Consider the following 17,098-nt stretch of genomic DNA (forward strand, 5'->3'; position numbering starts at 1 on the left):
GCTGGCGATCGACGAGTGATGAGGGTTGTGAAGGGTACGGTTTTGTAGAGGGGAGGATGAGGGTTCGAATGGTGGTGACAAGGGTGATTTTGGGTGGAAGAATCGCTGGAAAAGAGCAAAAAACGTTGGCGGTGGTGTTGGCTAACATGCACCGAAGCTTTGTCAAGGGTAGCGATCTGCTGATGTGTACCTCCTCTGCAAAATGACCAATTTACCCCTAAGCCGTTATATCTAACCATTTTCCGTTACTTTAAGGGTGGGAATCTGGAATAAATGGAACTTAGGGTACCAACTTAGGATTTCATCAAACCTTGGGTGGGAATATGGCGTTTACTCTTCTTTTTTTAAAAACTTGAGGGCCTGATACTTCTTGCCAACTACAAATTTTTGCGCCAACTGTTGGGATTTTCTCCATGCGTTGGTTTCTTGGATAATGCATTGCTAAATCTATTTTATTACCACAACATAACAAACATTACACTATTTATTTACTCTTAAATCTTAAAACAATACTTATTAACAAAAATATAAACAATAACAAAACACAACCCCTCTAATTTAAAATTACAAAAAATGATAGATCTAAGAATTTAAAGTTAAGATTGATCTTAATACCTAGATATACTAATTTTCCTTGCTTGATATCATATTTTGGGTGTGAGATTTTGCAAATGAGACTTAGAAATTGTTAGGGTTATAGATAAAGCGTTGGGAGGTTAGGGCTGAGGATAAAATGGTAATTAATTAAGTCAGTTGGTTAATTGGCATAGGGTTTAGATTTTTGTCTAATTACTAAAACCCCCAAGATATGGTTATTTCATTTAAAAACCCTTTTTAAATATTTTCAAAAAGCACTAAAACGAATTTATTAAAGAAAACAAGAGAATCCTAAAAATTCTTTTCTATTCATTAACTAAAAGAGTGACTAGCTTTTCATTGTTTCCGGCTCGAAGAAATTTTCGATCCTGCAATACGCTTAGGTATATATTGGGCAATAAAGCTACACACGCCGAAAAATTTGTATCGAAATTGTGTACCAGCCTACGTGTAACACGTCTCTGATTTTTTTAACAATTTTTTTCTAGTGAACGACCGTCCATCAAATTTGAACGGTCGTTCACTCACATGGACATCCGTCCATATTATATAGACGAGGTCCATATACAAGGGACGGGCGTCCTCATTTTGTTCAGAGAAAATCCCCTTTTTTTGTAGTAATGTTTCGAGAGTGCCGCCGTCCATGTACTCCATCACCATGGCAATATCCCCTGACGGTTTTTCAAAGACGCCGTGGCACTGGACGACGAAAGGAGAGTCGGTACGGCGGAGGATTTCCATTTCGCGGAAGACTTGGCGGCGGAGGGTGGAGTCGCTCTCGCCGTGGACAACTTTCAAAGCAAATATCTTGTCAGTCCGTTTATATAACGGACTTTGTAGACAGTTCCACCATTTCCGTGGCCGAGGACTTGTAGCCTCCAAGTCTGCGCATGTTATGGCTGCGGCCACGGCCGCAGAATTGCCGGAGGGGGCGACAGCTGGAGGGAGAGGTAAGGGGAAACGTGGGCAACGGTCGGATTCTGGTAAAGGTGCTAACCGTGCTTCTCTTGACGGTGGAGCCTGGCCGGGCCATAAGTTGCGGACAAGTTGACTCAGCTCTCGCTCACTGCTTGGAGTTTCTCACCGGCGGACCAGGCCCCTCACCGGTCTGCTGCGACGGTGTCAGGAATCTGAAAGCAATGACTCCAACCACCGGTGATAGACGAGCAGCCTGTGAGTGTATGAAAGAGGCTGCCGGTCGCTATGCCAGCCTCAAGCCGGACAAGGCCAGCCAACTTCCACAAGCTTGTGGCGTTCAGATCGGCGTTCCCATCACCAAGGACGTCGATTGTAGCACGTGAGCTTCTGTGCATTTGCATTCTGCATAATTCTAACATTCTACGATATAACATAATATTCTCTTACATATTTAACGTCATTTTAACTTCTTTTTTTTCGTTAATATGCATGCTAATTAAATTTTGGTTTGATTTGTTGGGCAGTGTTCCTTAGAAGTTAGAAGCAGATGAAGATGTTCGTGAGTCGNTAACACTGTTAATAATTTTTAGGGTAGTGAGGATGCAATTACCATAATACCCTTAACCCTAAATTGATAAATTATGTTTTAACCCCTAAATTACTAAAATTATAAAATTAACCATCTTATTTTGAAATTACTTCAATTACACCCTCAGTGACTATGCAGCGTCTCGGTTTTCACCGGATCTGGGCTGTTTCCGATGGCGGCGAACCCCCTGGTCACCTCCATCACCTTCCCCATCGTTTTCGTCGTCCAAAACCCCTCTGGTTCCCGACTCATTGGGCCCTCTAATCGCTGGCGCTGTCAAGCTTATGTTTTTGTCATTCTTCGCTAGATTCCGATCGATTCCGATGACGAAAATGCAATTGGACATCAGCACTTCAACTAGCATCTCCAAATCTACAAAACCCCTATGTCCCCAGCAACCGTTTAGTGGCCATTCGCTGGTGGAGACCGACAAAAACCAGTCACCTGTGGCGGCTGTCGTGGCTGGCGATCGGCGAGTGATGAGGGTTTGTGAAGGGTACGGTTTTGTAGAGGGGAGGATGAGGGTTCGAATGGTGGTGACAAGGGTGATTTTGGGTGGAAGAATCGCCGGAAAAGAGTGAAAAACGTCAGCGGTGGTGTTGGCTAACGTGCGTCGGAGCTTTGTTAGGGGCAGCGATCTGCTGATGTGCACCTCCTCTGCAAAATGATCAATTTACCCCTGAGCCGTTATATCTAACCATTTTCCGTTACTTTAAGGGTGAGAATCTGGAATAAATGAAACTTAGGGTACCAACTTGGGATTTCATCAAACCTTGGGTGGGAATATGTCATTTACTCTCTTTTTTCAAAAAACTTGAGGGCCTGATATTCTTGCCAACTATAAATTTTTGCGCCAACTGTTGGGATTTTCTCCATACGTTGGTTTCTTGGATAATGCATTGCTAAATCTATTTTATTACCACAACATAACAAACATTACACTATTTATTTACTCTTAAATCTTAAAACAATACTTATTAACAAAAATATAAACAATAACAAAACACAACCCCTCTAATTTAAAATTTCAAAAAATGATAGATCTAAGAATTTAAAGTTAAGATTGATCTTAATACCTAGATATACTAATTTTCCTTGCTTGATATCATATTTTGGGTGTGACATTTTGCAAATAAGACTTAGAAATTGTTAGGGTTATAGATAAAGCGTTGGGAGGTTAGGGATGAGGATAAAATGGTATTTAATTAAGTCAGTTGGTTAATTGGCATAGGGTTTAGATTTTTGCCTAATTACTAAAACCCCCAAGATATGGTTATTTCATTTAAAAACCCTTTTTAAATATTTTCAAAAAGCACTAAAACGAATTTATTAAAGAAAACAAGAGGATCCTAAAAATTCTTTTCTATTCATTAACTAAAAGAGTGACTAGCTTTTCATTGTTTCCGGCTCGAAGAAATTTTCGATCCTGCAATACGCTTAGGTATATATTGGGTAGTTAAAATAAAATAATTCCCCATCACAAAAGCAATTCCTGAGACCATTTCATTCTATCTGTGATCAAGGATAACCGATTAGTCCAGGTTTCCAAGTGATCAAATCAACCATTAATTGCAAATGGTCCATTTTGCATCAATTAATAATAAAGAAACCAATTCTCTGAAGGGTGAAACCCACAAACTAAAAAGAGTGCATCATAACTTCCATGATCCTCCACCAACAATATGAAGGTTGGTGACTCACATATATAGTTCTAGACACAAGAAGAATATGAATATAGTTGGCTCATATATATACACATATATAACACTATATAAAGAGGATATCAACACATTATTACACCGTAGACGTTAAATTTACATATTTACAATAAAAGTGTAGTTATTAATTTGTCATTTTTATTGTTCCAATCGTATGTAGTAGATAGCAAGCCTCAATCCATGGTTTTAAACATGTTAACATAGTATGCTAAATCCAGGAGTAATAGAACTCCATCTAATTCAAATGAAACTTTCCTTCACTGTTCTTTATTACTTCAACACAGAACTTCTCTTCTTTAATTCCCCGCCTCAACTTCAGATGCAGCTCGAATCTGGCATAATCTTCAAGGACCTGCATTTAATCAAGATTACTTCAGTAAAATACAAATTTATATATTTGTAATTGGGCAGGCTTTTAACAGATGAGCAAAACCCTGGCCTAGGAGAGAGGGAGAATATGTTGGTTGAAAGAAAAGGAGTTAACCAATCAATTTAATTACATGATCCCTTGGACGAAGATCCAAGGGTGAAAAGTAGTATGATTCATGGTTATATCATCAAAAAAGATCAAGAATCCAAAGTTGCATAAAATACTAATCTAAAAACAAATATTGCAAAACAATGTGAAATGCCAACCTTGGCCTTAGCATGAAGGATCTCTAAAAGCTCATATGGAAACAATGAGTTGGACCTCTGCTGGATGGACTTCACAGCATGACTTGCTGCACTTTGGACCTCAAAGTCATTTGTTGGCACTGCCTGCCATTCTAGACCATGGCCATCTGATTTTAAAAAATGCATCCAATCAATCACTACTTCTTCCTTGTTTCTGTGTTTCTTGTCTAATAACGGAATTAATGAATGCTGAATGGAACTCTCAATTCTCAAATAATAAAATAGAAGAGGGAAAACATCTTGTATTCAATAATATGTTGCAATGTGACTAGCAAAATATTTGCACATTATAAGAAACTATCTTAAGTATGCAGTATTCATGCCCTTTTCTTTTGTAAGAAGGATCAAATTCATTAAACTCTTAGCTGGGGGTCAAGATACAGGAATTATGTGACTTAATACCTCCTCACAACATATATCATATAATGATCTTTAACCCTGTGGCAAATAAAAAGACAGAAATAGCCTATACTCAAACTAGGTCTAGCAAAGATATGATGAATGATTAACAAGACAGTTTTGAAGCAAGTGTCTTACAATCGCAAGACAATTTCTTGGGTATCCTGGAACACATAAGATGTATTGAAAGGTTTGCAAAGATGGTGCAAGAGTTGCAATATAGTCTCTTGGCTTTATTCTTTTGGTTGCTTTGGTAGTAAAGAGGATATAATTGTCATTTTCAAATAGGAAAGAGTTAAAAATATGAGGAAGTGTAAAAGGAGTTCAAAACTCATAAGAAGGCTCCCAAGAGCATCATTTGAATAAATAAATAGATCAAGACTCAGTATTTATTGTTGGGAGTTAAAATATGTCATTCCTAAGTTTATCTCGGTTAAAAACTAGCAGTGGAATTATATAGTTACTCTTTGTCTTCACCTCATTTGATGATACTAAATGTTTGCAGTTCATAGTAATGGTTCAGATATGACCAAGAGAATAGCAGAAAAAACAGGTTGAGGAAGCACGCAATACCCCTACACACTTCTACAAATAATACAAGGATAACTGAACATTTAAAGACAATTAGAAAGAAGACCAAAGCCTACCATGCCCACTCTAGAACCAAATGAATGCCAACCAAGACCATGCAAGTACTATAACCATCTTAAAACAATACAAAATAAATTACCTTCCACGTCACAGCCTCCATCTTTTAATGTAAAGTATTAGTATGAAAATATAATGGTACACATATATATAATGTAAACACCAACAAAGAAAATGACCAAGTGAAGTTTAATTGCACAAGTGTTGAGGAGTTAATTCTGCAGTAAAGATTTAAAGAACTTCCAATACAAATAATTGCTTAACTTATTGTTTTCTTTTCTTTATCCTTTTTCAAGATGGATCCCTAACAAAGGTACTAAAACTTGATTCGATGAAAATGCCTCCCCCACTTTTATAGAATCAACTAAATCTAATCTAAGCCTATTTCTTTGAATTATACGATGAACCCATCAGAATCCTGAAAACTTAAAGAGATGTTATGCCCTAAACCAAAGATTAAAAAAATCAATTAGAAGAGCTTTTACAAGCACCTAAAACAATGATAAGTCCCAATAGGATTTATTTCCTTGGTTTCCCCACACAACCAGGTCAAAGTTCTTTCTAAGGATAGATTTAAATTGGTTAAGCAGTTTCTAAGGATCAAAAGAATTAAGCATCACAAGCAACAAAGTACATATTTGTTGAGTATAAATTAAGTCTCAAACAGACTTCGTTGCTACAGACAAACAAGCTATTTAAAACATCTACTAACATCAGGCATTCCAATAATACGAGAAAAAAATAACAAAAGCACTCTTTAAGTCTGTTACAAACAGACATCTGATGTAGGTATCAGTATGGAACTTCAAGATATAAACACAACTAAAATGATCCATTACCTTGTTTGACGCCGAGGTCTGAAGGAGTGAATGAAGGCCCATCATCAGCATGCTTAAACTCCTCTAACTGCTTGAAGTTCATCCATGGCTTCACCCACACTTTGGCTTCATATATCTTCTTCTTGCCAGCATCAACTGCTTCGAGAGTAAGATGATACATCATGCCAGCAACCACCTGTTCCCTGGCCTTCAACACCCTTGCGAACTCAAGAAGAGCATTCTGTCAAATTCAAAAATTAAGCAATTAATACATGATATAAGATTTCATATCAAAAAATAAAAAAAAAACAAAACTGGAATTGCACAATTTTTCATTAGAAAATGAATGAACTTCACTTAAAAGATCTCCATCAATAAACTTCATTAAATTTTTCTTCCCAGTATTCCCCCAATACAAAAATTATATTCCATAAACTACTCAATTTTACATATGTTTTATTCACATCGGACTGTTAATTAATACTTCCAGCAAAAATTGCAAATCATTAAACAAAATTAGCAAAGGCATCAACATAATTATACTTCAGATTCCCGAAAATAAAATTTCAAACAATCAAACTAAAAGGACTCCAGAACGACACAAAAATAAAAACCCAAGAAGAATATAAAGATGAGAGAGAGAGAGAGAGAGAATATATTCTAATCAAGAAAACCAAAAATAAAAAACCTCTTTCTTGTTGTGTTCTTGAACAGCGAATCGTGCAAGGCTTTCGATCTCAGCGCTGTTTTGGGAGCCCTTGCAATCGTGAACGCCTCCGAGCTTCATCTTGATGAAACTGTCGTCTTGAGAAAGACCCAATCCAAAGAACCCACAAAGCAAAACGGTAGCACTCAATAATATCAACGTATACCTGTTCAACCTCATAGTTAAACACAAACTTTTGCTTCTCTCTGGCTTTCTGTTTCAACCGCAAACACTAGGTTATAGTTATCTTAAACCAAACCCCCCTTTCGAATGTTAGTTGGTGACTTAGACGTAACAAGTAAGTTATTTCGTGATTCCTTTACCATTAATTGGGCTTTAGGTAAAATGAGTTTGCTATGACTCGACCCGATTCATTGGGCTTCATGGGCCTTACGATGTTTTTGTTTTTAACATTGATAGAATTTTAAAATCATTTCCTAAAATAAATTTAAAATATTATAAAAGTTTTTTTTTTTTTTTTTTAAATTTAGTTACAATAATATATTTCATAAAATTACTAAAGATGGATCTCTAACAAGGTACCAAAATGCCTCCCCACTTATATAGGATCAACCAAAATCTAATCTACCCTATTGCTTTGAATTATATCATCAATCCAACGGAATCCTAAAAACTTAAAAAGGGATGTTATACCTTAAAACAAAGAGTTAAAAACTTCAATTATGATTAGGGCTGTGCAAAATTGGGCACCTGAACTAGTTTTGCAATTTTCTGACCCAACCTGAATATTCAAGTACCCCAATTTTCTGACTCCACCCGAATATTCAAGTACCCTTGTAAGTATACTCGATAACCAAACCAAATTTTAGGGTATCCGAAAATTTCAATTCAGTTCAATTCAAGTATCATAATCAGTTCGAATAGTGAATAATTTTGCACAGCCCTAATTATGATAACTTTTACCAGCATCCCCAAAGGACTTCTTTTCTTTCCTCACATTCACATACAACCAGTTCAAAGCCATTTTTAATATTATATTTAAAAACCATTTTTAAAGTTAAAATGAAAATAAAGAAAAGATTTCACTGAAACCGTTTCAACCAAACAACAGTTTCTTAATATTTTATGTGTTTTACTTAGAAAAATAAAAGGATTTTTCATACTACGATATCAATCCAATAATGTTAAAAAATCTTATTTCTCATATCATTGGTGAATCTTTGTTTCATTATACAGTGAAACAAACACAACAGTGCTTCTGTTTTGAGCCAATTGGAAATACAAAAGCCTAAATTGCAAAGACCTACCCTAAGGTTTTTCCAAATTCTAATTACAACACCTGGTTTGGAAAACATAAGAAACATCCCCTGTAATCTCAAAAATATTATTTCAAACCTGAGGTGCATTTTTGTGTTTGTGGGCGTAATACCCAAATTTCTCCAGTTTTTGGCGCAGTTTAACTTATAATCAAAATCTAGTGTACAAATTAAAGACTTCAATCACTTAATTTAAGATCCTGCATAAAGTTGGTAGCACCGGAAACTCTCATCTTAGAACAACATTTAACTTCTTCTCCACCTGGTCCCTCACATTCCACTGCATTCACAGTCATGGTTCTTAATAAGTTGAAAGAATATATATCAAACGCATAATGAGGAAAGGGTAAATGAAGTACACAACATAAAAACCTACCTGCAACTCGTTAATTTCATCATCTGTAAGTGAACGCTCCATTGACCGATATGCGATCCTATAACAATGGCTAGTCATTCCTTTCTTGTTGGTAAAATTGTCTATCAATTGAACCTGGCAATCACAAATGAAGTTAACAATGAAGGTAAATTCAGAGAAGAATACTTATTATGCCAAGAAATATATAGCAGTATTTATGGAAATATTCCCCAGGTTACAGATGGTCAATAGACACATCTTTTTATTCATTTCTATCAGTTATTCTAGAGATTTGTATTACATAATCCAAGACCCTGCAGTCTCATAATGAAAGATTTTTCCAAGGATTTCTAAGCCATGCCTTCACATCTTCTCCATTCAAGCCACTTTCACATCTGTCTATCAACATTGGCTTCACTAACTCATCTACTCCTAAAAAAAACTGCTGAAAAGAAGAGACGGATGCATTCAAGGCCTGTTTTCCTCTTCTCTTGCACCATTGTGATTGTTGGTTTCTACACTAAGGCAATACTAATATGCATATCTGTGTGGGAGGGTATGACATGGAAATAAGCTGAAAGAAACATGCCCGACTTAAAGTAAGAAATTGAAAAAAAAAAAAAAAATCTTAAGGTGCACAGGATAGAGGAATTCAAGGCTATGTTTCAAAATCTTCCAGTATTAATCACTAGGAGGGAGACATACTGCCATGTTATGGCTCATCACTTCAGGCGGTTACGACATCGATGGATAGGGATGATGTGTCAGCAACTCAATTAACCAGAGAGACTTATATTAGTGTGGGTTCAAACTTTTGAACAATAAACTTGATTTAGATTCAATTGTACGGAGTTTAGACACTTCCTAGGTGGATCATCAACAAACTCCAATAAGTACTCAACACTAGAAACTGCATAAATAGTTTATTTTTCTCGTTTTAGTGGAGAATGTACAACTTTATGGCTCCAGGAGAGAGAAAATCTAGCAAAAAGACTTACCTCTTCAACAAGATCCCCTGCAACTCCTCTTATAACCTCACATAAATTGTTTTCAGTGAATGATTCATTGATCCAAAAACTCATGTCTTTGTAGCAAGGAGGAAACTGCAAAAGACAATTCAGCTTCTAAGTATGTGTTCACATGCAGCTATAACAGTTCCATGCACATATCTACATAACTGTACTCCGAAGTAAAATAGCTGTAACACAGATTTGGCTACAATTTAAAGAAACAAAGACAAACTGCATTAAGCAACATCAATAATGTAAGCAAGAATGTGATGCAAAACTTGTCAATCAAGATTCACAAAAAGAACAGAAAAAACATAATTATACCTTCGAAAATGGCTTGAATTTGATCCCCAATTGGCCCTGGGAAAACTGCATTAAAATAGCTGTATGTTAGTGATCTAGGCACACTGGATCACAAATCCTTTTTCAGGAAAGAAGAAACAAACAGTCAACTTCACAGATAATAATAATACAAACTTGGACTTTATTTAAAAAGATTAAAACATCTGTAAAACATAGGATGGGGAAGAAATAACAAAAAATTTATAGAAACTCTACCTGAGAGGTAAATCGCTCATCAGTTGACCAGAAAAGCCGGATATCTGGTATGTCAAATAAAACCATTGCTAGCCTCTCCAATCCAAGTCCAAAAGCCCAAGCAACATTATTCGATCTTCCACCTCTCTTCAATATTTCTTGCTCAGTAACCCCACAGCCCAAAACCTCCAACCACTTTTCCTGACACATAATTTGATATCGGCTGGTGAGTAACATGAAGAATAAAAGGTACCAGATGAAGTAATTCCAAGCACAATAATTGTTCAGTTTAAAATAGAAATGAATACAATAAAATTTTGCGAGAATTAATTAAAACAAGATTAAGACATATTCAAGCAGGTACTAACTACAAAAATTGCAAAAATTTAGTAATTTGCAAATCAGAAATCTCCAAACCTTGATTTAGCAAACAGAATTTGTTTTGTTTTATTTTATTTTAAATAGAAAACATGAAATAGAACTCAATAAAGACAAAAGATATACTAAGTACAAATAAATCACCGGCAATCTACTGAAAAGATCAAAACATACTACAAAATACAAAATCAAAGCAAAGAACCCCAAACTTAAGCTAAAACAGACTGCTTATCTCTAAGAACAGAAAAGAAAGTATCACAAAATTCTTTTAGATACTGAAACCCACAGTTGGCTAATCGTGCAAAATTAATTTTGTTTAATCTTGTTCACATACTTAAAATGCATTAAAGTTTAATTGTGCAAAAAATGCAATTAGTCACTCTAAACCCCAATTCAACCCCCTGTGGGTGGTTACCATATTTTGGGTAACAACACCAAGAAAAAAACTGCACCTTACACTTGATTTTCACCTCCCACATCGACATGATTGAAATCAAGGAAGTGAAAGAATCATCAATGATCTATTTAAAAAGGCAACTTCACAAGGGAAATAACCAAGACTAAAGTCTCCAAACAATAAAATCCCTTTTCAATAAATTTAAATCAACATTCTCAAGCAAATGGTAAAGGGAAAACAGCTTTACCTATTTCACAAAGAATAAACTACTCTATTTTCCATAGAAACATTATGATATTTTCAAATCATATAAAAACAAAGAAAATAAAATACAAAGTGGAGTTTCAAAGGAGAGAAAAGTACAGGAAAAGATTGAGATACAAATTTCCACAGGCTTACACAAGAACTGTTCAATATCACATCAGAATTTAACTCATTTGCTTGATCCATTTTCTACTTGATAAAAAAATCTTTTATTTTTCTCAATCCAATTACCCCAAGAATAGCCCTCAAGCAATGCCATATCACTAAGATTTTCTTTTACCTGTTACATCTTTATGACTTCCGATCAAAAAAGATCACACAACCTCGGCAACACCCAATAAATCTTGGAAGTGAAGTAATAAGTTGAAACAAAAACTTAGAACGCTAAGGTAGTGTAGGTAGAAATGATATATGCATTCAACTTTTCCATGCATATAATGCACCGTGAGGTGCTAAGGCGCATCCTCAATCTTTCCCTTTGCATGGTATCATTTGTATTGCTCTTTCTCTAATCAACAAGCCAAGCCAAAATCTTCACCTTATAAGAGACTCTAGCCTTCTAAATACACTTGGAGGCATCAAAAAAAGGAGCAGATCATGCTGGTGAGTTAAAAGCTGGTGTCAACACTTACTACACTCCAAAATCTAATTAGCAATTAGAGCTACATCCAAGGTTTGTCAATTCTTGCAAAAGTTCCTAATGTTGTATAAATAGTCTTGACTCCTCTTTTATTCTTGAGAGGAACACTTTTGCAATCATCTTATAAAAGGTGGCAACAAAGCCTACAAATCTACACTCATGAAAGAAATTCAACCCCGCTCTCTTTTCTAATAGACACCAAAAAAATATTCAATATCATGAGAACATCCACAAACCAATTCCATAATATTTATAGATAAAATAACTTGGTCATGATTAAATCACCCACCATTGCAAATTCTTTTCCATCTCTGCTACCTTTTTTGAACACTGCACTAAAAATTCTTCACTTCCTCTAGTACTTAAATGTTACTTTATTCTCCTTTCTATATGGGTGATTGTTAGCTTTAAAACACAAAATTCACATCTCTTAATTTCACAGATCTCATGTTACCCTTAATTTATGTAATTCACCTTTTATTACATGAAAGAACTAGTCTTTTAACAGAAGGACCAAGTGGTCTTATAGAATGAGTAATATAAGATGGAAAAAATCAAATTAGTCTAAAATAAATGGTTCAAACCTTATAGGAAAATCAAATAGCTAGGAAGTTATCTTACGAAGATAATAATAATTGTACCTTAAAGTATATCTCTAGTTCATATGATGGATTGGTAAATGGAAAATATGCATCAATCCATTGCATTTCCACAGAACCTGAAATGTAAAATTTGGCATAATAGGATCAATAAATAGTGTGTTTAGCAAGTAGGTAATAAACCCAAATACAATAAAAACCAGTCAAATATTATGGCATACTCCATCTAACTTTCAAAAGAGGTCTAAGATTCTTTACATAATTCATACACTATTCATGATAGAAATTTCAAGAATTGCATTTTTCACATAGTGCTGAGAGTGTGATTTCAGTTGTATATAAGAAGGGGGCGTTGGGGGGAAATAGCTGGTTAAGAGAAACTATTGTCTTAACAATTGAAGGATCACCCTTGAGTATCACCCGTTTCCCTCCCTTATCAAACGCCATGGGCAAGTTGGAACAAACATCTCCCAAGGTGCTTAACCAAGCAATCCCTAGGACCATATCGGCCCCACCCAATTAAAATGGAAAAAAGTCTTGTTGAACTTCCATCCCTTGCACGTTTTTTTAGCAGTATCTTGATTTAACTCAAGAATTAAAAAAACATAATTAATTTATCTTACAAAATAATTGAATATTTAATGGCTCCAATGTCCACACATTAAGAGTTTCAGAGATGCATTCGTACAAAAACATGATTTGTTACTTTTTCTATGAAATGTCAATTTCAGCAACCTATGATTTTTATTGCACAAGGTCCCACACAATTTTCAATGACATAAGACTCTATGATGCTGGATCCCTGGATGATCTACTGTGAAAGAAACAATAGGATCTCCAAAGATGTTAAAGGAGAAGATACCAGCATACTACGTTACAAAGTATATTTTTTGCCTCTCTATGAGCTTCAACTTCAAAGTGTTCAGAGACACCTAATTCTTCTTGATTCACCTTAACTGATTTGGATTTTAGACTAAATTTTGGATTAGTTCTGAGGTTGTTTTGCCTATACAGATCCTATAGTTTTGATCTTTCGTATGGATTTGTGTCCCCTTTTCAAGGGGAATTTTGACCTCATTTAGAAGACAATTGTCCACTTTAGAGTTGCCCTCTTTCTCTTATTAACATACTACTTCCTGTGGGAAAAAAAATGCAAATCATAACCAAAAGAAGAGTTCAATAAATGCCAATTTATTTTATCAACTGAATTCTAGCAAAGCATCTATGGCCTCTCCAAGGCTTATCTCTATTAAAATTTTATGGATAATAAAAATTTGGAATCTTCAAGTTGCTTGCTTACATTGACCCACTTCACTTGACAACAAATTTCAATTAGACATCGATATTAGAGAAAAGGAAGTTGCAGTAACAGAAGAAGAGTTTTATATGTTGTTTAAGCATTTTCAAGCTTCAAGAATTTTGATAATTTTATAATATATATAATGAAATTGAGTTTTTTCTTACCATGAAGAATGAAAAAATGTAGAAAAAAGCTTTTGCAAAGAGCACTAGTAAATTAAATTTTGATAAGATGTTGTTTCTGCTAAAACCAGTTATGTCAAATTGATTCCCAGCTTGAAATTTTTTGAAAATCAAACAATGATTAACTGAGGCTTAATATTGTTTTTTGTTCACAATATTACTTTAGAAGTTACAAGTATATCTATATACAAGAGTTGAATTTAACTTATATGTCATTTGATCAAGTGGAAATTGAATTATTTGATATTTTATTTTGCCTTAAACTGGTTTAGGTTATATTTGCTGATTAAGACTATAATTCCCTTATTAATCTTGTTAGTAAGAAAGAGAAGACCATAAATGCCTTAGTGGATTTGCATCAAGAAAAAAAAATAAAGTAAGACCAAGAGTTATTTTGGTTTCTTGCATCACTTTCTCGATTTGTTTTCCTCTAAGCATGATCTATTTTATTTCATTTTTCTCTAAATTCTTTGTTCAATTCTACTTTTCTCAATCAGCCCAATGGACTAGCTTCCACATCCAAGTTTAGAGAGAAACTTTGGTAGAACAAATGCATGTGCATTTGGCCAATCATTGGGCCAGTCTCATGCATGGTGCTTATTGGTTGGCCAAATCTACATACATTTGTTGCAGTGAAATTCTTTTTCAAAGCAACGTCTTTCTTTTGCAAGAAACCCTAAAGAGTCAACAATATAAGCAAAACTACATCATCAGGCCTATTCACACAAACATCGCAACATCTTTCTTCTACAAGAAAGCCCTAAAAATCAAGGATAGAAAGATTTTTTTCTTTTTGGGATAAGAAACATAAGTATTAAAGATAGCAAAGTGACAAAAATTCACAGCAATTACCAAATAAGTGGCGTGCCAAACCCTCCAAACATTTCTTCAGATCTTCCGCAGCATAAGCTGTGCCATCCAGACCAGAAGCCTCCCAATCCTCTGGAGAAAAAACTCGAACACCCTCCATCTGTGTGGCCACAACAAATTTATAAGAGGAAAAAGAGAGATTATCAAAGAGCTAATATTTTATCCAATGACTTAGATTAAAGATACAAAACCTGATGAAATACAGGATAGTGTGTTGAATCAATAGAATCTCTACGATAAACATCTCCAGTTACAAGAAAATGATTATGTCCCCCACTCAACAGCTCAGCTTGATGAGCACTAGTATGGCATCTCAAAACAGTTTGGGGGTCAATATAGTAAGTATCATTATAGCTCCTACTTACATGATCAGCAGGAACCAGGACATCATCAAAATTCTGCAAGAAGAAAAGGATGAACTATCATAAAATGCACAAAAAATCTTACATAAATTGACTACCATGGCAATATGTCAAAATCATGAAACATGAATGAAAACAAATTAAGTTAACCAAGAGAAATCTAATAGCTTCTTTATGAAAAAGATTGTACAAGGCATGCATGATGGAGACTTAATGAACATCTTGGACAAGATATAATATTTGCTACTATTGAATAGAAGTTTCACACACAACATGTAAAAGATTTTCCAGAAATGTCAAATGTAGTCTAAATGAAAAGAGAATCACATATAAGGGCAGAAAAATTCAGATGTTTTAGTTTTCAGCACTGATAATATTCAATATTAATCTGTCAGCATTCTTTTGATTTAATATGAAGAGTAGTGATAATTTATCCTTAAGAAATATTATCTCCAATCGCATTTGGACTAAAACAGGATCCAAGTCTAGTGTGAACAGTAGTAAGCTATACTTATTTTCTACTTGTATCACTTCCACTTTCATCAAATCTCTCCACATTGGCACCATCTTAAACGACTATTATGAATGGACTTAAACAGTAAATTAATATGAAGAGAAGTGATAATTTGACTAAACATAACTACCTAAAGACCTCCAAGCTTTTGTTCTTACATATGCGGATGAGAAAATGCCTAGCTATGATAGGCCACAAATTCAAACTGCCATCAATTGCAAACACTTGGAACAAATTCCTCACTATTGAATACTAATTAAAATCAACTGAACCACAAAATACCAAACCCACTACATTATAAACAAACATAAACATCAGAACATCCCAATTAAAACTAAAACTTGTTAAAAATAGCATACATACCTGTTTTACAGAAACAATTGGGCACAAATCATCAAATTTATCAAACTTATTCGGATAATTGGTATCGAAATACTCATAAATAGCATTCTTCAAAATCCCAATGGGATGCTGATTCCTCCTATGAAGTTGCATCCCCAGTTTCGAAAATATCGAATCCGGAACATTGTTTGTTGGATCATCCCTTACCACATCTGCAAAACCACCATCAGAAAATAATTATAAGCCCAAAAAGATATATCAAGCAGCAGTAATTCTCCTCGAAAATATAAAAAATAACGAGTTTAGTAGTTGAATACCATCTTTAGCAATCTTGACTCCACCAAACTCCAGCAATGAAGCCACCGGCTGCGTGAACTTCTTTTTAGTAGCAAGAGTTGAAACAGAAGATACAGGAATTCGAAAAGCGAAGCTTTTCAAGCCATTGCTGTGGTGAACGAGCGATGCTCTAGCGAAGCGAAAGGAGTGTGAAATGGCCATAACCATTTTTCTTAAACTATCGGGATGTTCGATTGTTCTGTGTGAAATGGCGTTTCAAGCTTTTATTGCTCTAATTCATTTTCAAATCAAAATTCGAAAATAAAAAAACGATAAGTGAAAAAAAAATGGAAACAAGAACAAAGAATGAATGGGGAAGCGCTTCAGTTTGAAGTGGAGGTGGTGGTGGTGGTAAGGAGTGTAGAGAGTGGGCGTGTGTGTTTTGAGGCAGTGAGGAAGTGTTGTGGATTAGTGTTTGTGTGTTGTGTTTGTGCTTGTGCTTGGGAATTTGCCATGTTTCTACACATTTAGCTGGTTTCGTTTGAAATCAATCCAACGGATGAGAAAAACAGATGAAGATATTGGGTTGCAAATACATAGGCATGTTTAAAAGAATCAGTTAGAACCGGAACGGGCGGATACCCTAGGTTTAGTTTCAGTTCCTACCCAGAACCAGTTGTCAATGGGTAGGTTCTAACTCTAAATTTTTAGAATCATTACTGTACAG

The 17,098-nt window shown here is 35.0% G+C and overlaps 3 protein-coding genes across 4 annotated transcripts; 1 reads left to right on the forward strand and 2 right to left on the reverse strand.

Moving 5' to 3' along the window:
• Positions 1-1,487: 1,487 nt before the first annotated feature.
• Positions 1,488-1,898, forward strand: LOC116130458 (non-specific lipid-transfer protein A-like). The gene has a single exon (XM_031416203.1). It carries the CDS (start codon positions 1,488-1,490, stop codon positions 1,896-1,898), a length of 411 nt encoding a protein of 136 aa, XP_031272063.1.
• A 1,968-nt stretch (positions 1,899-3,866) lies between these two features.
• LOC116130469 (cysteine proteinase inhibitor-like) lies at positions 3,867-7,315 on the reverse strand. Of its 2 annotated transcripts, XM_031416212.1 has the most exons (4): positions 7,051-7,315; positions 6,384-6,603; positions 4,459-4,604; positions 3,867-4,174 (listed from the first exon to the last, which is right to left on the reverse strand). In XM_031416212.1, the coding sequence occupies exons 1-4, from the start codon at positions 7,246-7,248 to the stop codon at positions 4,058-4,060; spliced, it is 681 nt and encodes a 226-aa protein (XP_031272072.1). In that variant the 5' UTR covers positions 7,249-7,315; the 3' UTR covers positions 3,867-4,057. The 2 variants fall into 2 exon arrangements, with proteins under 2 accessions (XP_031272072.1, XP_031272073.1); XM_031416213.1 differs by lacking the exon at positions 4,459-4,604 and having other exon boundaries at positions 4,038-4,174.
• A 913-nt stretch (positions 7,316-8,228) lies between these two features.
• On the reverse strand, positions 8,229-16,852 carry LOC116130467 (phenylalanine--tRNA ligase, chloroplastic/mitochondrial). The gene is made up of 10 exons (XM_031416209.1): positions 16,413-16,852; positions 16,117-16,307; positions 15,069-15,275; positions 14,860-14,977; positions 12,568-12,644; positions 10,269-10,448; positions 10,035-10,079; positions 9,699-9,803; positions 8,722-8,835; positions 8,229-8,625 (listed from the first exon to the last, which is right to left on the reverse strand). Exons 1-10 carry the CDS (start codon positions 16,597-16,599, stop codon positions 8,575-8,577), a joined length of 1,275 nt encoding a protein of 424 aa, XP_031272069.1. The 5' UTR covers positions 16,600-16,852; the 3' UTR covers positions 8,229-8,574.
• Positions 16,853-17,098: the final 246 nt, after the last annotated feature.

Source organism: Pistacia vera, unplaced genomic scaffold (assembly GCF_008641045.1).
Source record: "Pistacia vera cultivar Batoury unplaced genomic scaffold, PisVer_v2 Contig221, whole genome shotgun sequence".
NCBI classification, from domain to species: Eukaryota; Viridiplantae; Streptophyta; class Magnoliopsida; order Sapindales; family Anacardiaceae; genus Pistacia; species Pistacia vera.